This window comes from Arvicola amphibius, chromosome 10, assembly GCF_903992535.2.
Source record: "Arvicola amphibius chromosome 10, mArvAmp1.2, whole genome shotgun sequence".
In the NCBI taxonomy this organism is placed as follows: Eukaryota; Metazoa; Chordata; class Mammalia; order Rodentia; family Cricetidae; genus Arvicola; species Arvicola amphibius.
Window position 1 is genome coordinate 124,783,676 of NC_052056.1, and position 22,556 is coordinate 124,806,231.

General features: G+C 41.9%; 1 protein-coding gene across 7 annotated transcripts in view; it reads right to left on the reverse strand.

Moving 5' to 3' along the window:
• The window catches only part of Chek2 (checkpoint kinase 2), a 53,371-nt gene that overhangs the window by 16,054 nt on the left and 14,761 nt on the right, over positions 1–22,556 (reverse strand). For 6 of the 7 annotated variants that reach the window (XM_038345631.1, XM_038345629.1, XM_038345630.1 and 3 more), the window contains 8 exons: positions 15,129–15,237; positions 12,610–12,663; positions 10,125–10,186; positions 7,376–7,472; positions 6,317–6,403; positions 5,475–5,638; positions 5,142–5,257; positions 4,074–4,159 (listed from right to left, as the gene is read on the reverse strand). In XM_038345631.1, the coding sequence (XP_038201559.1) occupies positions 4,074–4,159; positions 5,142–5,257; positions 5,475–5,638; positions 6,317–6,403; positions 7,376–7,472; positions 10,125–10,186; positions 12,610–12,663; positions 15,129–15,237 (775 nt within the window). Of the gene's footprint in view, positions 1–4,073; positions 4,160–5,141; positions 5,258–5,474; positions 5,639–6,316; positions 6,404–7,375; positions 7,473–10,124; positions 10,187–12,609; positions 12,664–15,128; positions 15,238–15,400; positions 15,470–22,556 lie in introns of those variants that run through there. The other variant, XM_038345634.1, reaches the window with a different exon arrangement.

The window sequence follows — 22,556 nt, forward strand, 5'->3', positions numbered from 1 at the left end:
TTCTCTCACATAGTGTGTTACAGTAACAGAAAGCTAATTAACATAAATGTCCTTCTAGACATTGTTTGGTGTGGCCAGAATGACCTGACGCTATGTGCATCATATTTACAAGCTATCAGTCAACAATAAGTTGAAAAAGAATCTCAACATTAGCACAAGTGGCAAGATTTATCTGTAAATCTATGAGAAGTCGACATCCATTAAGTCACAATATCCCTCAAAGGCAAGTAGGAAGAACTCTTCTATTTTATTAAAGTTAAATAGAGCTGGGCAGTGGTGGCACACACCTTTAATCCCAGCACTCAGGAGGCAGAGGCAGGTGGATTTCTGTGAGTTCAAGACCTGCATGGTCTACAGAGCAAGTTCCAGAACTAGTTCCAAAGCTAAAAAAAAAAACCCTGTCGGGAAAAACAAAACAAAACAAAAAAACTGAGATAGAAAGTATAAAGAATATCCCCCAATTGGATACAGCTAATGACAAAGCAGAGAAAGGATTCAGAGTCCCAAAAACCATGACTTCCCCCCACCCCAAGTTCAAGCTTATCATCATTAGCAGATGTTTAGATAGCCCACTTGTATCCTCGCCCTCCTCATCCAGTGCCTACAACGCTATTCCAAGCAAAATGCTGAGAAGTTTCTTCACATGAGATTGGGGCAGAAAAACAATCCTGTACAATAAAAGAACTTCTGGAGGCATCACAATCCCTGACTTCAAACTCTACTGAAAACAGCCTGGTATTGGCATAAGAACAGACAGGAGGACCAATGGAACTGAATAGAACACCTGGATATCAATCCACACATCTTCAAACACCTGTTCTTTGATAAAGAAGCAAAAAATATCAAATGGAAAAAAGAAAGCATATTTAACAAATGGTGGTTGCATTACTGGATATCAACATGTAGAAGAATGAAAAAAGACCCATATCTATCACCATGCACAAAACTCAAGTCCAAATGGATCAAAGACCTCAACATAAAGCCAGCCACACTGAACCTTACAGAAGAGAAAGTAGGAAGTACATTTGAACACATTCGTACAGGAGACCACATGCTAAATCTAACCCCAGCAGCACAGACACTGTTAGAAACAATTAATAAATGAGACCTCCTGAAACTGAAAAGCTTCTGTAAAGCAAAGGACACGATCAACAAGACAAAATGACAGCCTACAGAATGAGAAAAGATCTTCACTAACCCCACATCAGACAGAAGTCTGATCTCAAAAATATACAAAGAACTTGAGAAATTGGACACCAAAAGAACACATAATCCAATTTTAAAAATGGAGTACAGACCTAAACAGAGAACTCTCAACAGCGGAATCTAAAATAGCTTAAGAAAGACACTTAAGAAAATGTTCAACATCTTTTAAAAAAAAATATTTATTTATTTATTTATTATGTATACAATATTCTGTCTGTGTGTATGCCTGCAGGCCAGAAGAGGGCACTAGACCCCATTACAGATGGTTGTGAGCCACCATGTGGTTGCTGGGAATTGAACTCAGGACCTTTGGAAGAGCAGGCAATGCTCTTAACCACTGAGCCATCTCTCCAGCCCAATGTTCAACATCTTTAGTCATCAGAGAAATGCAAATCAAAACAACTCTGAGATTCCATCTTACACCTATAAAAATGGCCAAGATCAAAAACACTGATGACAACTTATGCTGGAGAGGTTGTGCGTAAAAGGGAACACTTCTGCATTGCTGGTGGGAATGCAAGCTGGTACAACCCCTTTGGATGTCAGTGTGGTGATTTCTCAGAAAATTAGGAAACAACCTTCCTCAAGACCCAGTAATACCACTTTTGGGTATATATCCAAAGAATGCTCAATCGTGCCACAAGGACATGTGCTCAACCCTGTTCATAGCAGCTTTGTTTATCATAGCCAGAACCTAGAAACAACCTAAATGCCCCTCGATCGAAGAGTGGATAAGGAAAACGTGGTACATTTACACGATGGAGTACTACACAGCAGAAAAAAGATAACGACAGCTTGAATTTTGCAGGAAAATGGATGGAGCTAGAAAACATGATATTGAATGAGGTAACCCAGACACAGAAAGACGATTATCACATGTACTCACTCATAGGTGGTTTTTAAACATAAAGCAAAGAGAGCCAGCCTGCAAACCACAATCCCAGAGAACTTAAGACAACAATGCAGACACTAAGAGAGACTTACACAGATCTAATCTACATGGGAAGTAGAAAGTAGAAAGAAACAAGATCTCCTGAGTAAATTGGAAGCCTGGGGATCTTCGGGGAGGGTTGAAGGGGGGAAAGAAGAGGGGAGAGGCAGGGAGGGGAGCAGAGAAAAATGTAGAGCTCAATAAATATCAAAAAAAAAAAAAAAAAGATTGGGGCAGAGCCAAGCTTCATGTTTTCTTGCTTGTGCATAACAGATTTCTTTTAAAACAGAAGTACAAAGAAAATGGGCTATGCTGACTCATGCATCTCAGACAAATATAAACCCCCGTTGCTAGGCCTAACTATATGAATATTAACACAGAAAGCCAAAACACTGTGTCTGTTTCCATTTGTATCCCAGAAGCTGCCCCCCTATTAAAGCATGTGAAAGGAGCCAAGGAGTGGGTTTCTCTTTTTTATCAAAGTTAAATCCCCACACCTTTGTTTGACACCTTTGTTTCCAAACTCCTGGTCTCCAAGGCCCTTGCTGTTTTCAGATCTGTGTGATCTAGCAAACACTAAATCATCTGACAGATTTATTCTAGGAGGAAAATGTTCCCAGGGAAACATCCAAAACACATCTCTCTGTTCTTCTTCCTCCCCTCCCCATCTTCCTCCTTTTTCTTAATATTTTATTGCATTTTTTGCTCATTTATCTTATGTGCACGTGTATGGAGTCAGCAGACAAGGTCAGTAGTCAGTTCTTTTCTTCCACCATATGTCCTGGGGATCGAACTCAGGTCCCCAGATTTGGTACTGGGCCTGGTGAGCCATCCCCCAGGCCCCAGCCACTGTCCTTCTTTTAAGGATTTGTTGTTCTCAACTTGAGCTGGTCTGATCAAAACTTAGGTGTGGAGAATTACAAGTGAGAAAGTGGACAATCTTCCAGAGTCCCAGAAGACTAACAGGGACACTTGTTTTTTCAAGGTGTCCCGGGAACAGAGAACCATGGAAGGTAATGTCACCCCAGCCCAAACAGAAGCCATAAGGAGATCACAGCAAAGTGTGGCCAAGCTGAGCAGCAGAATTACATCTACTAAAATACTGGTAGATACTTCTGGATACTCCAGTTAATTAACTCCAAGCCAGCAATTAATCTCCCAAAGTCATAGATGCTCTGACAGCAGCTTTGAATGAGCTTGGCGCAAAAATCTCACAGCAACAGGGATGTGTGAACACAGACATCATGCAAACTAAAAGGGTGCAGGTGACAGCCTGCACTAAGGGCATGCTGGCTCACCAGGAACGAGAGTGAGACCCTTTCAAACATAACCACCTGGCTCAGGAAGTGACTGGGTTCCCTCAGGGAGACTGCCTTCCTGGACCTGCCCCAGATTTCTTGATTGAAGGTGAAAGATGGCTGGAACACAGCCCAGCCCACTCCACCTGGTAGAGGAGGAGCAGAAAAAGGAGACGGCTGGGCACTGAGGAAGACCAAGCTCTCAAAGGATTATGCTGCAATGTCAGGGCAGTCAAATGGAACCAGAACCTATCATGAAGTGAGCTTGTTCATCCAGGAGCTCTATATATGAGCTGCAAGGAAGGAGCTGACATCCCAAACACACACATAAATCCATTCACATCCTCCCTCCTTCCCTCCTTCCCTCCCTCCCTTCCTCCTTCCCTCCTTCCCTTCCTCCCTTCCTCCTTCCCTCCCTCCCTCCCTCCCTCTCATCTCTTCCTCCTTCTTTCCCTCCTCCACACGTGTATCCTGATTGAAAACCATTTACACACACACTATACCTACAATCAAATTGAAAACACTTATATAAATGAATCCAACAACAGAGACTGTGTGTGACCCTCGGCCTCACCTCACTTACGCAGTTCAGGGCTCCCCTTAATTTTAGGCAAACATGCATTGCCTCACACACCCACCTGTAGCCATGGGTGATTCAAGGCTTCCTCAGTGGTAAACCTAGATTTTGGATCCACAACCAACAGTTTCTTGACAAGGTCCAGAGCTAAGAAAGCAGAGAATTGAGAAAATCATAATGAAAAAAATGAGTACATTTCACCTGTGTTTTTAAACTATGTCAGAACTACAGACCACCAGCCAGAGAGGAGAGTAGCAAGAAGTCAGCCAATTTGGTGGAGAGAGCTTCTTCAAGCCCCTCCCTCTCTGAACACAGAGAACTGGAATCTTGTGGATAAGAATATATCCCATTACTCCCTGCTGAGACATCACAATGTTTTGGCTTCTTCTTTCCTTTCTTGCTGCTGTAATCGAGTTTAGTCTAATTAAAACTGAACTTCTATCCAGTTATGAGATACTCGGGATGCACCAACTCTGCATCCCATTGCTTGATGGTGAGACCAGAGAGTAGTTCTCTCTGGGGAGGTGAAAACAAAGCCCAATCCCACAGGCCAGCAATTGCCAAAGCCTAGCTTGCATGCTGCAGCAATATTCTTTCTGGAATCCCTGATATTTAACACTATCACCTATGTTATACTATTGGACACTCAGTCTTCACCTACTTTTTCTCCAGAGAGTTACAAAGGTGCACTTTTAAATTATAAAATACAGCTAACTGATGACATTAAACTTTTCCATTCTTCTTACTCTAAGAAATATTTGTTATTAAAAGTTATTTTGCACACTCGAATGGGTAGCAGGTCCTTGTGTATATTAAACCTCACACAAAATCTTTAATGTCAGGGATATTGATCACCTATTTACAAATAAAGAAAATGGAGAACCAAAAAAGTTAAGTAACTTGCCTAAGGTCATAAAACTAACAGATAGCAGACTTAGGATTTCATCTCAGTCTCAAAAGCCCAGGCTCTTAATAATGTCTTCTTCCCTTCAAATGGTGCAAAGCAATGGACAAAACAGACAGGAGGAAAAAAAAAAAAAAAACATGGGAGTTTGAGAAGAAACTCCCACCAAAAAAAAAAAAAAAAAAAAAACAACCCACATTCAGTAAAACTCTTTTGTGTCCATACCCTTCTCTGAAACATCTGTCCAGACTTCAGGAATAAAGTTGTATTTTCCACTGGTGATTTGATCCTTCAGTGACACTTGAGTCTTATGCTCAGAGAAAGGCGGATACCCACTAAGGCTTAATATTGGCAGAGAAAGAAAGGAAAAAAAGATCAACTGGCATTCTTAGTGCCATTTGGATACACAGGTCTTTTCAGCATTGAGAAAAATCAGTTTTTCCTTGAATCAATGATTTAAAAATGGCCTAAATCAAACAGAAGCTCCCTACCCAGACACAGGTACAGCTTCCATCTGCCTTCATCCAACTAGACTGTGAAACAGAAAATGCTTCCTACCAGATGAAAAGAATAACTCCTAAGCTCCAGCAGTCTACCGCACGGCTGTATCCAGCAGTCCCATTGGAGACAAGGACCTCAGGAGCCAGATAAGTGGGAGTACCACATAAAGTTCTCATCAGTGATGTCTCCCCCAAAATCTTGGACTGTCCAAAATCAGTGATCTAAAATTATAAAGGAAACAAACGAAATCCAAACACGATCACAGCCAATCATTCCCAAGAAACATGGATTAGCTATTAGTCATACACCCTCCATTAACCCAAAATGTACAATTTCATGTCTTTGCAAAGCATTTAATTTTGCTTAAAAGAAAATCCCTGGGGCCAGGAACCTGAGAACCAAGATTTTTCCATCATTATAACCTTAACAAAAACTGCATACGCCCTGCAACAATCACATTAGAACTCTTAACACTTAGGCGTATTTTTTAGACCCAAGACCCTTAAATTAAATTACACAATGGAACATCTGGAAAGCTTGGGGAATGGGGAGAAATGCACCTGTTCTCACCCTTGAGTTTTGGGGTCTTCTTGTTAGTTTTTGTTTACTAATTGTAACAGGAGATTCTAAAGTGAGTTTAGGCTGAGAAGGCGGGATCCATGACTCAAAGGCCCATTCAGACCCTTTCTCTCTGAACACAGAAGTGGCTTGTATACACAGAGCTCAATAAGTGCTCATTAGATTGGCAGAATATGGTGTGATCTCAGCAATAACTGTTAAGTATGGGAAGTTCAGATTCTCAACCTTTAGATATTCCTATTTTTTTATGTAAGAAATTAAAGGACAGTTTTGAAAAGAAATATACAGCGGTGGCAACAGAGAGAATGAAAAGTTCTCACCTTGATAAGGCAGTCCTCTTCTTGAGAAGACAAAAGAACATTCTCTGGCTTTAGGTCCCGATGTATAATCCCATTTTCGTGAAGGTACTGTACAAAAAGAGAGGCAGAACCACTGATTTATACCAAACACATGTGAAGACAGTGACCAATACCTAACTCCTAGCCGGGGTGAACCCAAGCTGTATTAAATGTCAGCTCACTCCTTAAAGTCAGAGCTGGAGTAGGGCTTCAGCAGGTTTTCTCTATATGTAGCCTTGTCTGTCCTAGAACTTGCTTTGTCGACCAAGCTGGCCTTGAACTCACAGAAATCTACCTGCCTCTGCCTCCGAAGTGCTGGGATTAAAGCTGTGCTCCACCACTGCCTGGCTTCGAAGTTCAGGCCAGCATGAATTCTATGACAACTAGGGCCACAGAGAAAGACCTTGTCAGCAGAGGAGAGAGTTAAAAGTTAGAGGACAGAGATGGGGAAAGAAGGAGGGGGAGAGACACTGACCAACTTATCAAACCTTGGGAAGTAATCACTACCACAAAATATGGGACAAAGTGTGAACACATTCCCCGACACCCACCCATTACCGATGCACTGCATTTCATGGGGTGCTATTCGTAAGGTTCATATTATTGGACTGTAGAAGAACAAATTATCTATCTCAATCATCCCAACTGGTCAGTCAGCTTTGCTTTCAATCCCATCTTTACACCTTGAAAACCAAGACATTGCTACAGGGATCAGGTAAGTGCAAAAATCAATGCCCCTCCAGAAGGCCCTCCAAGTCAAAAACATAGATGGGGCTATATGGATTTTGTTTTTCTAAGATGACTTTGTCTGTGGTAGGCAAGCACTCAACCTCTCGAGTGTTTCATTTTGAAACAAGTTCTCTCTAAATTGCCTAAGCTAGATTTGAACGAGACTCCTGCCTTAACCTCCCCAAGGTCATTTCTTTAGTTCTCTTTCTTACTGCCTCTCACACTCGCAGCAGCATTTGGTCATCTGAGTCACGGGGGCAGGCATTTTCTCCTAGAGGATGTCCTCGCCTACCACAAGAGGGCTTCTCTCACCTGTACAGCCAAAAGCATCTGGTAGAAATAGAGTTTGCAGGTTGCTTCCTTCAGGCGTTTGCTCACTACCCGGTCGAAGAGCTCTCCACCTTCCATCCTGAAAGACAAATAAAGAGGGACCTTCACTCGTGGAGGCACAGCACCAAAGAAGCAAACTCATCTAGCTCAGCAAAACGGGGTGCTTGTGTGTGTGTGCGAGAGAGAGAGAGAGAGAGAGAGAGAGAGAGAGAGAGAGAGAGAGAGAGAGAGAGAGAGAGCAAATGAGCGCACGCCTCACAAGTCAAAGGCCCTGGCCTGGAACTCTAGCACTAAAGCACAGGTTACTTTTATCCACTCTTCACATAACTTTTAAAATTAATGCGCTTGACTGGGTGTTGTACGGCATGACTTTAATCCCAGCACTCAGGTAGAATTCAAGGCCACCCTGTTATGATCTATATAGTAAGCCCCAGGCTAGCCAGATACATGATACCCTGCCTCAAAACAAACAAAAAACAAATAATCTTGAAGGCTGAGAGAAACAGCTCAGTTGTTAAGGCTCACTGAGTCCCCAAGGCTCCCCTCAGCTCTTCTCAACCTATCCCCTCCCTTAAACTTCTGCAGCTTCTGGACTTCCCATAACTTCCCTGCCTTTTGGGCCATGTGCTCTCTTGGTTCTTTTGGCCCTCCTCCTTGCTCTTTCCTGTTCCTCTCTCCTTCTCTTCATTTCTCTGTTTATTATGCTACTTCTCTCCCAGCTCTGGACTCTTCCAGACGCCTTTCGCTGTGCTCTCCCTTATATCAACAATAAAAACCTTCTCCTCAACCATACCTTGGAGAGGTCATGCCCTTGTTCACTCACCTCCCAACACCCGTGCCTAACTCACAAGTGCCTGTAACAACAGCTCCAGGGAAACAAAGCCCACCTCTGACCTCTCCGAGCACTGGCAGTCATGTACACACACACACACACACACACACACACACACACACACTTAAAAATAATACAAAATAAATCTTCTAACAAATTAATGAACTATTAAAAGCCTTATCAACAGTCAGACGCCCCAGCTAGAAAAGAAAAAAAGTGGAATAGCGTGACTTCTTTGGGGACTTTCAAAGTCTGGTTCCAGCAGGGTGGCGGTGGCCCACACCTTTAATCCTACCTACAATAACTGATGTCAAATAAAGACATAATTGGTAGTATATTATCTATAAGCCCAGTACTCAGAAAAAAGAGGTTGGTACATTCAAGGAGATCCTGAGCTACACAAAGAATTTAATACCAAAGTGGGCTACATGAGACTCCACCTCAAAAATAAAAAAATAGTACTAAGTGAGGGCTGAGAATGTAGGGAGGGCACTTGTACCACATGCAAGACCCTAGGTTTGAGTCCACCCACAGGGCGGAACTACTGGTGCGGGTAAAAAGCATGGCACAGTGCAGATGTTCAATGAGGAAACGTCAACAGTGAAGCAGTAACCCACTGGAACCTTTGGAAGCATTATGAAGGATAGATATTGAATCCATTCAAGGGAAATGCTGACAGCAATACTGGGCTCACAGCAAGGCTTTAACAAGCAGCAGCGACTGTTGATTATATTGTTACTACTATTATTAATTTGTTACCTGAACTCGTGCAGGTGCTGAGAATTGAACCCAAAGCTTCTGGAAGAGCAATCAGTGTTCTTAACCACTGAGCCATGTTTTCGACCTTTCTATAAATAATGGGTACACACACACTATTGTTGGGTGTGTGTGTGTGTGCGTAAAGCACATGTGCGACATGTCTTAAACATAAAGGTCAAAGGACAACTTACAAGAATCAGTTCTCTCTTTTCAGCATTTGGGTCCTACAGATCAGACTCAGGTCCTCAAACTTGGCAGTAGGTGCTTTTATTCAATGAGATGTCGTGCCCTCCCAATCATAATCTTAATGGCCACTCCTCATGGGAACTATGAGCATAGCATTCCCTATCTGACCCAACAGCTGCTCTCAGAAACACACAAGTTTATACAAGAACAGACATGCAGCAGGCCACTTCCAGGAATGACAATTTGAAGATATGAAAAGACATTCAAGAGCCACCATGGAGCCAGGTCTCGTGGTTCTCAGGAATAGTCCGCACTGGCAGGTATCTTCAGAGTAATGATAAACTGGACTCATGTCCACATCTGTCAGCATCCTGAAGGGCTTCCCAACCCTCAAATCATTTAATCCTTTTAAGAAGTCTACAAGCTAGAGTACAATTGTTATTCACATTCAACATCAGAAAATAAGAGTCAGGGAGGTGAAATGAACTCCTTCCAAGGGCAATCAGCTTGTCCTGTACAAAATAAAGCTCAATCTCAGGCCTCAGATACAGGGTCTCAATCCCTTCATACCTGTTGTTAGAAGGGCTTTAGAATTCTCTCTCTCTCTCTCTCTCTCTCTCTCTCTCTCTCTCTCTCTCTCTCTCTCTCACACACACACACACACACACACACACACACGAGGGACCCCACTAACACATCTCCATTAAGAGCCCCAGATGAAAAAGGCAGGTCTGCATTCAATTCTTTGCTGGCTTATAAGACTTACACAGAAACATAAATTTAAAATGTTACTACTACTCGCTGGGCAGCAATGATACATGACTCCAATCTCAGCACTCTATGAGTTCGAGGCCAGCCTGGTCTACAGAACAAGTTCAAGGACAAGTTCCAAAGCTACACAGAGAAACCCTGTCTCAAAAACCAAAAAAAAAAAAAAACAAAGTTACTACTTACAATTCCAGAACAATGTAATAATCTTCTGCATCAAAAACATCTTTAATCTGGATGATGCATGGCTAAAACAGAGAAGAGAGAAGTGAGACACTCCAAAAAAGAAACCTCAAGGCCCAGAAACTGAGGTCTCAGGAGGACAAAGACCAGGCACTGGACCCTTATCTGAGGATGTTTTTATGTCAAGTACAGGAGAAGGCAGAAGAAACGTATCTGACTCTTCAGAGAGAACACTCAGTATCAATCAACAAGGGGAAATTCATGTGTGCATATGAGCCTACCTAAGAGTGACAGCAGGTCCTCCCAGCCTTCTTCATTTGTCCAGAACAGGACTCAAGCAACCTGACAAGGACCATGCATAAGCCAGCAGCAGAATGGTGATGGGGAATTTTCACAGCAGGTGTGAGACCTGAAATCTAATCCTAGCACAAGAGTGAAGGAGAACCGGACACACAACCAGAGACCATGAAGCTAATCTGTAATCCCAGCACTTAGGAGGGCAAGGAAGGAAAGTCAAGAACTCAAGGCCAACCTCAGCTATAAAACAAGTTCAAGGCCAGCCTGCATGCAATATGAGACCTTTTCTCAACAACAAAGATGAAAGCTAGGGAGGAAGCCTAATTATATTACCAGACACCAGACCCATACAGCTCCAGGACTGGAAGCATAGGCAATGGAAGGAAACTTTTATGATTAGATCTTCCCCATTGTATAAGACCTTCTAAGCAAGGCCTCCAGTTTATGACCGAGTATCAGCACAGGGAACAGAGAACACAGTGGGCAGGGAAGAACAGGTTTAGATACTCTAGAATGCACACTTATGATTTTCCACTTAGAAAGCACACCTATTGCGCTTACAAATGACGGCCAAGTTCAGTGACAGGGATAAGAACCAGCCAGACTAGACTGGGTGAGTATCAATCAGAATAAAGGATTGTGATCATGTGAGAACCGGACAGCCTATACTACTTCTAGGTTTGAGATTAAGAGGGTGGTGAAACTCACCAAAGCATCCTTCCATCAAAGCAAGTCTCATCTTAACTGCTGCTCTATAACCAGGGGGCCTTCCTGCAGTGAACTGTTCTAAAGCAGTCAGTGGAGGCCCCACTGCCTCGCAGCATGTAAGACCTTGGAAACACTGATGAGTTTTAGACAAGGCAAGACTTCTGCTTTAAAAAGGATCAAAATAACCAGTAAAATACTTAGGGAGATGGAATGTATGGATTGGTTTGCTTGCTTGTTTGTTTAATTACATGTGTCTATCTGTATCTATGCATGCCATAGAGCACATGTGGAGATCAGGTGAGAACTGGTGAGGGCTGATTTTCTCCTTCCTCCTGTGGTTCCTAGGGATCCAACTAAGATTGTCTGACTTAGTAGCAAGTGCCTTAAACCTCTGAGCCTTTTTGCCAGCACTGAATGTGTTTTACAAAACTGGCAAAGCAGGCTGCAGCAGGAAGATTGCTTGAGCCAGGAATCAGAGCCCAGCCAAGTCAATTCAGCCAGTTCCTGTTACAAGGAACAGAAACAAACTCACTCAAGAGACAGAGATGGAAGGGTCATGTGAGCACAGTATTCCCAGACCAACCAGGGCAGCAGTGCAGGGCTGTCTCCAAACAACAACAACAAAAAAAAAAAGAATAAAATTAAAGAGCAGGAGAGGAGGAGAAAAGGCAGAAGAGCAGGAAAGAAAGAAGCTGCAAATCCAACAGAGGACAGCCAAGTAAGAGGGCCGGCCACTGAGCTGTAAACAGGCAGTGAGAGGCTGTGTCAAAGGCAGTAATTTAGAATACAAAGAGCTTCAAGTACTTGGAGGGATGTGAGGAGATGAAAGAAAGAAAAAAGAAACTCTTCTGTTTGGAGGTTAAAAGTGAGAATAAGCCAGATTTGGGTCAAGTTGACTCCAGTCCCTACGGGGACACATAAACCGATGAAGACACTGAAAGAACTAGCAACGGGAAGACAGGACCAGCCCAGCCCACTACAGCCCTTCTCGTCTTCCACAGACACACTGATCCTGAGAAAAATGGAGGACCGTTTATCCCCAACCAGACTCCCACACCAAGGAATGAGACAAGACAAAATGACAGGACTCCATTCACCTCCCAGACACCATAGACTTAAATAAATTACTCCAAATAAAAAGTATTTAAAAGTGCCAAATTTTCAGGTGTGATTAACCTCACTAAAACTTTCACTTTCTTTACAAATATGATCACTCATCTCTATAATTATAGATTTTGGTCACGATCTCATCAAAAATACTGAGCACTGAATCATGAGGTCATGAAGCCTTTACAGAGGATCATATTTTCACAAGCTTTAAGTAAAACTCTTGCAAGGTTAAAAAAAAGAGTTTGGTCATGTGTGCGTTCACATGCCCAGGTCAACACTAATCTCCTACAGACATGCTATGTACATGTCCCATATTTTGAGACGTTTCTATAATAATTTTCTACAATAATACTTACGTGATAGTAATACTTACGTGATTTAGTTTTTTCAAAATTTCTATTTCAGTTTCAACACTGGGAGCCATGTCCTTAAAAAGGATAACATTACAGTTCATTAATAATAATAATTGCAATGGTTAGTATTCTAATAATAATATTTACAGTTCATCTTAAGTAAAGACTGCCTGAGTTACAAACCAGCCTCTGTTCATACAGATGACACAAAATTACATATTTATGTAAAATGGACTTTGTCCAAGAAGTCCAGATTAAAGATTTTTAAATGCATATTTTCTCTATTTTTTATTTTTATGCACATTGGTGTTTTGCCTGCATGTACATCTGTGTGAGAGGAAGAGACCTGGTCAGTCTTTATTAACATAGACCATGAAACCCAATATGGACAAGTTTGAGTTGAAAACTTGAATATTTGTGTGAGGTGCTGAGCCCCCTGGAACTGGGACTATAGATAGCTAGCTGTGAGCTGTGAGTGTTGAAAATTGACCCAGGTTCTCTGGACGAACAGCCAGTGCTCTTAACCACTGAGCTATCTCTCCAGTCCCCCAGATTTAAAAGTTTCCTCTCAGCTCCCACACTCATTATTACATTGCAGGGCTGGGGTGGGAGGTTCTACTAACTAAGAGGTCCCACAGAGTACAATGAATGGAAGAAAACAATTAAGAAATAAAGATTGGTTCTGAGTTTTTATCAATCTAGTAGATATGCTTTTCCCCCTAAACAGAAGGCAAATCCAAAATCATGTCTATAACAAAGTGAACACAGACCGGAAATTCCTATTACCGTGTAAGAATAGAATTATCTAGGGAAAAACAATTTGAAGAATGTTAAAGCCAGAAACAGCTGGTTGGGAAGGAAGAGTGATTGGGTCCTACCTTTTATATTACTGGGTCGCATTATGTGTAGAAAAACAACATGTTTGGCTACTTCACTCATTCAGTAAATGTGGGCAGAAAAGTGATACAAATAGCTGCCACATAAAAATAATTTACATTCGAAAATCTGCAGCTGAGAATTGGAAATGTTATCTCAGTGGTACAGTACTTGTCTGGCATTCATAAATCTCTGAGTTTGATAAAAAAATATTTCTAAGCTGGGCAGTGGTGGCACACACCTTTGATCCCAGCACTCAGGAGGCAGAGATAGGCAGATCTGAGTGTGAGGCCAGTCTGGGCTACAGAGCAAGTCTCAGAACAGACAGGACTACAAAGAGAAACCCTGTCTTGATAATAACTTTTTTTAAAAATGTGTTTCTGCAACAAACTCAGTCATTGCCATTTGCCAAAGAGCAAAGAATTAGGAATTACCTCAACAATCAAGCAGAGAATTCTTTTTTTTAAAGATGTATTTATTTATTGTGTATGCAGTGTTCTGCGTGCATGTATGCCTGCAGGCCAGAAGAGGGCATCAGATCTTATTACAGATGGCTAAGCCACCATGTGGTTGCTAGGAATTGAAGTCAGAACCTCCAGAAGAGTGGTCTTAACCACTGAATCATCTCTCCAGCCGAAGCAGCGAATTCTTATCTGCATAAATTATGAGGAAGTCAGAACCACTGCTCCTCAGTGACGTCTTTGAGAATCTGTTTAAACCTGTCTGATAATATCCAGAACATGTGTATAGTGTTCAGCTAACACCTCAGAACTGAACCACATCAGGCAAAGGCTAGCTGACTCTTTGGAAACACCTGAAGCCTTTCATAGCAAATGGGATTAGCAGGGCCTAGGGAAACAGTCATTCGCTCTCCTTCGCTGTCGTCAAATAGTAAAAATTATTTAAAGGTTAATTAATAAGAGCGTTAATAAGCTCCCTCTGTCAAGATGGAAGTATATGCCTAGCACTCCAGAGGCATAGGCCAGACTCACTCCATAAGTTCAAGGCCAGCTGAGGCTGTGAGACAGCTCTATCTCAAAAAAAAAAAAAAAAAAAGTTTTTTGAAATAAAAAGTAATCACCACATAACTTGTAGAGTGACGCAAAATGATACATTACAGCTAATAAGGAGTTGCCATTTTAACAAATACTTTCAAAATCAGTGCTGAGAGTAAAGTACAGCCAGGAGGTGTCACACACCATTGATCACAGCACTCAGGAAAAAGAAGTAGGTAGCTCTCTGGGAGTTTGAGGCAAGCCTGGTCTACAAAGCCAGTTCCAGGGCAGCCAGGGCCACACAGAAAAAAACCTGTCTTGAAAAACCAAGGAGAAAAAAAGTACTACATCTCAGCTATCCAGTCTTCCTGAAATTGAGTCATGTTCCAGGATTCCTCAAGGAAGTTAAGAGGAAATGTGAAGACCAGACAGCTATAAACATGGATAACATGGGGGGCTGGAGAGATGGCTCAGAGGTTAAGAGCATAGCCTGCTCTTCCAAAGGTCCTGAGTTCGATTCCCAGCAACCACATGGTGGCTCACAACCATCTGTAATGGGGTCTGGTGCCCTCTTCTGGCCTGCAGGCATACACACAGACAGAATATTGTATACATAATAAATAAATAAATATTAAAAAAAAAAAAACATGGATAACATGGGTACTCACAGCTTCTCTCGATGAGCCGAGAGCAAACTTCCGTTTGCTGATGATCTTTATGGCTACTTTCCTGCAAGTTCTCCGCTCAAAAGCCATTTTTACCTCCCCACAAGCACCACTAATGGGAAAAACACAGACAGTGATTTTTCAGGATGATTTTCATCATGAAACCCACCAGGCATCTACCTTGACTATAATAAATTAAAGATGGGACCGACAGGGCTGCTCAGGTGGACAATCTAAGTATTCAGAACCCATGTAAACCAGGCACCATAACATACATCTGTGACCCAGGCTGCTTCACACAGGAAGACTGGAGGCAGAAACAAGAGAACTCCCTCAAAAGCTTGTAGGCCAGCCTGCCTAGCATACAGAGCAGCAAACAGAGACCCAGCCTCAAGGTAAAAGGTCAAGGACCAACACCCATTGTGCCTTCTGTCGCACATGAACTTCCAGACTTTTGTGCACATGCACGCGCATACACACACACACACACACACACACACACACACACACACACACACGAAACTAAATATTGTCCAAGCAACATTTTTTCACTGTTCGTGTGTTCAAAGGACACACTGAAACTTCGCCAGAGTAAACTGGCAAGGGCACAGGTAGATGTGAAGCCCCCAACAACACTGATCTTGGAGTGACTTCAATCTAATCATAGCCCTAGATTGTGAAATTCATGGAAAAACACTAAGAAAAAAGAGAATTTACTTTCTCTAGAGTCCTGAGAAATATCAATAAAAGAGTCTTCATGATCAAAAATGAGTACCCATGCCAAGAGGGTTACACAACCGGAATTCAAGAGCTAAGAGGACAGAAAAAAAGACAGCAGCCAACTAAGACCAACATGGGTATAGAGAGTTCTAGGTTGTCAAGGCCAGCCATGCCATCTAGGGCATTCATGCCCAAATAGAAATAAGAGAAAATGCAAAACAATTACCAACAACTTGCACGTACAATTTGAAGCATAAATTGCACCCTACACTACATCCAGAAGTGATGCACGATTACTCTGCATGCAGCAGCACCCTCAAAGATTTCAGACTCACTGGGTACCACCAAGGCCACACAGAACAGTATGCAGCAAACTATCATCTCAGTAAATGAAATTCATCCTAGCATTGATTACTATAGTACAGGCCTGTATAGTACCTATCTGTAGTGGGCTATGACAACGACCAGGTTTTGAGAGTATTGGAAAGTTTTTTCTTATTATGTTGTGTATGGACAACATAAAATGTACCATTATAATCATTTTCAAGAATAGAATTCAATCACATTAAGTACATTTACAATGCCCTCCAACTGGTACCATCTTGTTCCAATTAAGTAAACACCATTATTCCTTACTCCTAGCAACCACTTTCTAAAAATTACCTGGCATTTCATATTAATGAATTCCTATTTCTTTCATTTAGCTTAAAGTTCTCAAAGTCCATCCACATAATAGCAGCTATCAGTAATCAGTACATAAATATCTGACACTGAATCCTACTATGCTAGTTTTGTCTTAACCTTTTTTTTTTTTTTTTTTTTTTTTGGTTTTTGGAGACAGGGTTTCTCTGTAGTTTTGGAGCTTGCCCTGGAACTAGCTCTTGTAGACCAGGCTGGCCTCGAACTCACAGACTCACAGAGATCTGCCTGTCTCCCGAGTGCTGTGATTAAAGGCATGTGCCACCACTACCTGGCTGTCTTAACATTTCTAGAAGCTGGAAGATCCTATCATAGCACTTAGCTACCTATTTATTTCCTTTTTATCCCCCTTTGAGACAAAGGTCTTAGGAAGCTCAGATGTCCTCAAATGACTATTATGCCAAGGATAACTTTGAACTCCCAATTCTCCTGCTATAATGTCTTCAAGTTGTTGAATTCCAAGTATGTCCCACTCTGTCTTCTTCTGTTAGGGATTGAACTAAATACTTTACATTAAATTGCAGGTCTACTTTAAGCAAGCAGAAGTGTTTGACCCAAAAACCAGTTAGGTTTTTTGTCTGTTTATTTTTTGTCAACCTGACTTAATCGAGGAGCATCTGCTAAGAAGGAATCTCAATTGAAAAAAGTGCTCTATTAGATTGTCCTGTAGGTAAGTCTGTGGGACATTTTCTTGACTAATGTGTAAGGGCCCAGCATACTGTGTGTAGTACTAGTACTATTTCTGGACAGGCAGATCTAGGATGAATAAGAAAGCAAAATGCTCAAGCCATGGAAACTGAGTCAGTGAGCAGTGTTCCTCTGTGGTTTCCACTTTAGCTCCTGCCTCCAGGACCTGCCCTGCTCGCATTTGTGTTGGCTTCCCACAGGTTTGGACTGTGATCAGAACATGTGAGCCAAACAACCCCTTCCCTCTCCAAGTTGCTCTTGGTCACAGTGTTTATCACAGCAACTAAAGCAAAGGAGGAGAGAAACTGGTACCAGGACTGGGGTATTGCTGTGATGGATGTAACCACGTTGCTTGGTGGAAGATTTATAGGATTAGCTCTGGGCTGGTAAAACTGTTGAGTGCTCAGAGATTAGTGGGTCGTTTTGTAGAGCACTGGAAGCTAAGCGGAGTAAATAACAGGCCTGGTCCATGAAGTTTCAGAGGGAAATTTTAGAGTCCCTTAAAGCTCCCTATCAGAGCCATTTCTGTGATAGTTTCAATAAAGATTCTGTGAAAGTAAGACTGGGCTTAGAGGCATGTGTCTTTAATCCAGCACTAAAGAGGCAGAGGCAGGTGCATCTGTGAGTTCAAGGCCAGCCTGGTCTTCAAAGGGAGTTCCAGGACAGTCAACTCTGTCTGGTGGGGGGAGGGGTTAATCTGTGAAATAAAATCTTTAAATAATCACTGCTAGTTAGCTGCGGCTTAAAATCAGCAGTGATTAGCCAGACGCTGGTGGCACACAACTTTAATTCCAGCACTCAGGAGGCAGAGGCAAGTGGATATCTCTGTCAATTTGAGGCCAGCCTGGTCTACAAAGTTAGTTCCAGGAAATTCTCCAAAGCTACACAGAGAAACCCTGTCTCAAAAAACTTTAAAAAAAAAATCAGCTATGATTAATGAGAGACCAACATCATGGGAAATCTTCTGGGTCAGCACACAGAATCTGTGGTCCAGAGAGGGTCCAAAGCTGCATCTGAAGCTGGAAGGCAAACTTCATAAGAGTTTCCCATAAATCAAAAGACAAAAAAGTACAAAAAAAGGGGAGGCTCACATACGATACTAGTTTTGAAGGCATGAAGAGCTTACAGAAAGCAGCTGAGGCTTGGCACTGTGTGGCAGGCTTGAAGTATCCCTGAAGAGAGTCTAGGAGGTTACCGACAAAGATACAGGCTTAGTTGCAATTGGAAACTCCAGCATAATGGAGATGCCCAGACCGTGGGACCACTGAGGAAAGCAGCAGGTGTGGAGTCAGCCTGAGACTACAAGACAAGCTATATGGCACAGCGGGAGAAGTGGAGCTGCTCAAGACTTCTGTAGATCAAAAAATTCTAAGTCCCAGACCTTGGACACTGAGCTACTTAAGCTGCTGGAATTTGATTTTGCTTTGATCTGATTGTAACCCTGGTTCCTTCTAAAATAGTAACAGTTATTTTTACTGTAGTTGTTTTACAGTTAAGAGACTTTGGATATTTTTTTTTAATTTATTTTTATTATGTATACAATATTCTGGCCAGAAGAGGGCACCAGACCCCATTACAGATGGTTGTGAGCCACCATGTGGTTGCTGGGAATTGAACTCAGGACCTTTGGAAGAGCAGGCAATGCTCTTAACCTCTGAGCCATCTCCCCAGCCTGAGACTTTGGATATTTTTAATTTGGGAATATTTCAAATTGCTGAGGGTTTTTTTTTTATGTGTGTATGGGTGCTTTTCCTACATAATCCTGTGCAACACTTGCATGCAGTGAACTAAAGATTCGAAGATGTCAGACCCCCTGGAGTTAGTTATAGGAAGCTAGGAGACATTATGTAGGCACTGGAGATCACACAGGTCCTCTTGAAGAGCAACCAGCGTTCTTAGTTACTAAGTTAGTACTCCAGTTCCAAATTGTTGAACTTTTTAAAAAATTTATTTTTACTTTATATGCATCACTATTTGGCCTGCATGTATGTCTGTATGAGGGTGTCAGATCTTGGAGTTACAGTTGTTAGCTGCCATGTGGGTGCTGGGAATTCAACCTGGGTCCTCTGGAAGGAGTAGTCAGTGCTCTTAACTGCTGAGCCATCTCTTCTGCCCCTTGTTGAACTTTTTAAAAGACCCAGACTTCAAAAAATTAGACTGTGCTTCACGCCTTGACATTAATTTTTGTTTGTTTTGCTTTGTTTTTTACATAGTTTGTTTCTACATAGTCCTGGCTATCCTGGAACTCACTATGTAGACCAGGCTTGTAGTGGGGAGCTTTGGGCCGCGTTCCTGCAGCCCTGCTCCCAGCCAACTGCTAGCTTATGCCCCGAAATAACAACACACAAACTGTATTCATTTAAATACTGCCTGGCCCATTAGTTTCAGCCTCTTACTCACATCTTGATTAACCCATATCTAATAATATCTTCTGTTTGAGTTGATTTCATTGGTTCCATCTTCCTCTTGAAGTAGATTGGTGCTGCCAGAAGCAGATGTGTCCTTACGAAGTGGTGCCTTACCGGGAAGTTTCTAGCGTACATCCATCTTGGGCTGGAGCTTCATTGCGTATGTCTCCCTGAGGAGAGGCATGATCTGGCTCAGAGAGCAGAGGCATGGCAATTTATTAACTTCCCTTCCCAGCATTTTGTTCTGTCTACTCCGCCCACCTAAGGGCTGGCCAATCAAATGGGCCAGGCAGTTTCCTCATTAACCAATGAAATCAACTCAAACAGAAGACTTTCCCACATCACAGGCTGATCTCAAATTCACAAAGATACACTTGCCTCTACCTCTCAAGTACTAAATTTAAAGCCTTGAGTCACCACCCACCAGGCCATGAATTAATATTAATATGACAACTTGGGGGGCAAAAAAAAGGTTATGATTCAATGGTGATATGTTTTATGTTAAGTTGACAAGGAATCAATTGTACTGGGTTTTGTTTTGGGTTTTTGTTGTTGGTCAACTTGATACAAGCTAGGATCATCTGGGAAAAAGGAACCTTAATAGAAATAAAAAGATCCCCATCATATTGCCTTATACACAAGCCTGTGGGTATATTCTTGATTGATAACTGATGCTAAACCCACTGTTCACAGTTTTACACCTGGTGATGTGGTCCTGTATTATAAAAGAAAGCAGGCTGAATAAGCCCTTGGGAATAGGCCAGTGATCAGCGTTCCTCCATGGTCTCTGCTTCAGTTACTGTCTCTACTTGAGTTTCTGACTTGGTATCCTCAGTGATGGACTGCGTCAAATGAACCCTTTCCTCTCCAAGCTGTTTTTGGTTATGATGCTTATCACAGCAACAGAAAGCAAATTAGGACCCCAAACAAGCTTTATGACCTGAATCAATCTCTGGTAGAAGGAGAAAACTGAGCTAGACATGCACACCATGGTACACATCACATGCACCTCACAGTTATACACTCTTCACACACATCACATCACACGTACCACTTGTCACTATAAACACTCACACCTACCCACACTCACACACACATACCTCATACTCATCACAAATCATATATTCACACATACATTATAACACTCATACCTACATAAACACATATACACACAAGTAATTAAATAATTTTTAATTGACAATGAATACACTGGAAAGGTAGCTCATGCCTGTAACCCCCAGGAGCTAAGACTGAAGAACTGCCCATGAGTTTGAGGTCTACAAGGGCTATATTGTCTTCAAAAAAAAAAGACAGAAATTTAATTTAATTAGTTAATTAATCAAAGCCAAGACAACCGAGTGACTGCCAGGAGAGTCAGAGCCAAGCGACAACCAGGAGCAATGACAGCAGTAGCTTCCAGAAGCTATCACATGAGGTTTCTCTGGGAAAGAGTACTTGTGTCCCAGCCAGCATCCACTGCCATTCTCTGTAAGAGATAACACACTGGCACAGCAACCACCGGAACCATGGCCCACCACCATCCGGAGGAAAGAACACCAGAGCTCTGGCCCCACCAGACCTCGAGGAGTGGCCATCACCAGAGGCTCTGCTGTGCCTGAAGGAACATTCAACAAAGCAAAAAATGGTGGAAGACAAGCCCCCTGAAGCACAGGTTCCACCTGTTCCAATTAGAGGAAGAGATGGGTAGACAACAAGGCAAGAATATATTCAGTATCATAAAGAGCAACATGGCACCACCAGAAACTAGTGCTTCTACAACAGCAAGACCTGAACATCCCAATGCAGATGAAGCAGAAGAAAATGAACTTAAAAATAACCTTACGAAAATGCTAAAATGAAAAAGAAAAAGTAACATATAAAAGCAGACCTATCAGAATTATACCTGACTTCTCAATGGAAACAATGAAAGCCAAAAGATCCTAGACAGGCGTTATGCAGATACTAAGAGATAACAGCCCAGACTACTGCACCCAACAAAGCTTTCAATCACCATAGATGGAGAAAACAAGATATTCCATGACAGAACCAAATTTAAACAATACCTATCCACAAATCCAGCCCTACAGAAAGTAAAAGAAGGAAAACTCCAACCCAAGGAAGTCATATACAACACAAAAACACAGACAATAGATGATCTCACAGCAGCAAATCCTAAAGGAAAGCATGCACAGAATTCCAGCACTAACAACCAAAACAACAACAAAATAACAGAAACTAGCAATCACTGATCATTAATATCTCTTAATATCAATGTACTCAACTGGCCTCTAAAAGACAGGCTAACAGATTGGATATGAAAACAGAATTCATCCCTCTGCTTCATAAAAGAAACACACCACAACCACAAAGGCAGACATTACCTGAGAGTAAAGGGTTGGGAAATTTTTCCAATCAAATGGACAAGCTGGTGTAGCTATCCTAATATCTAACAAAATATACTTCAAGCTAAAATCAATCACAGGAAAAATCCATCAAGAGGAAATCTCAATTCTGAACATCAATACCCCAAAATACAAGAGTACCCACATATGCAAAAGAAACATTATTAAAGCTTAAATCCCACATTAAATCCCACACACTAATAATAGTGGGAGACTTCAACACCCCACTATCACCACTGGACAGGTCTACCAGCCAGAAACTTAACAGATGTTATGACTCTAATGGACCTAACAGACATCTATAGAACATGTCCCCCAAACACAAAAGAATATACCTTCTTCTCAGCACATATAACTTTCTCAAAAATTGACCACATACTCGGTAACAAAGCAAACCTCAACAGATACAAAAAAAAAAAAATTGGAATAACTCCATCTATCTTATCAGATCACCACGGCTTAAAGTTAGAATTCAACAACAACACTAATTTCAGAAAGCCCACAAACACATGGAA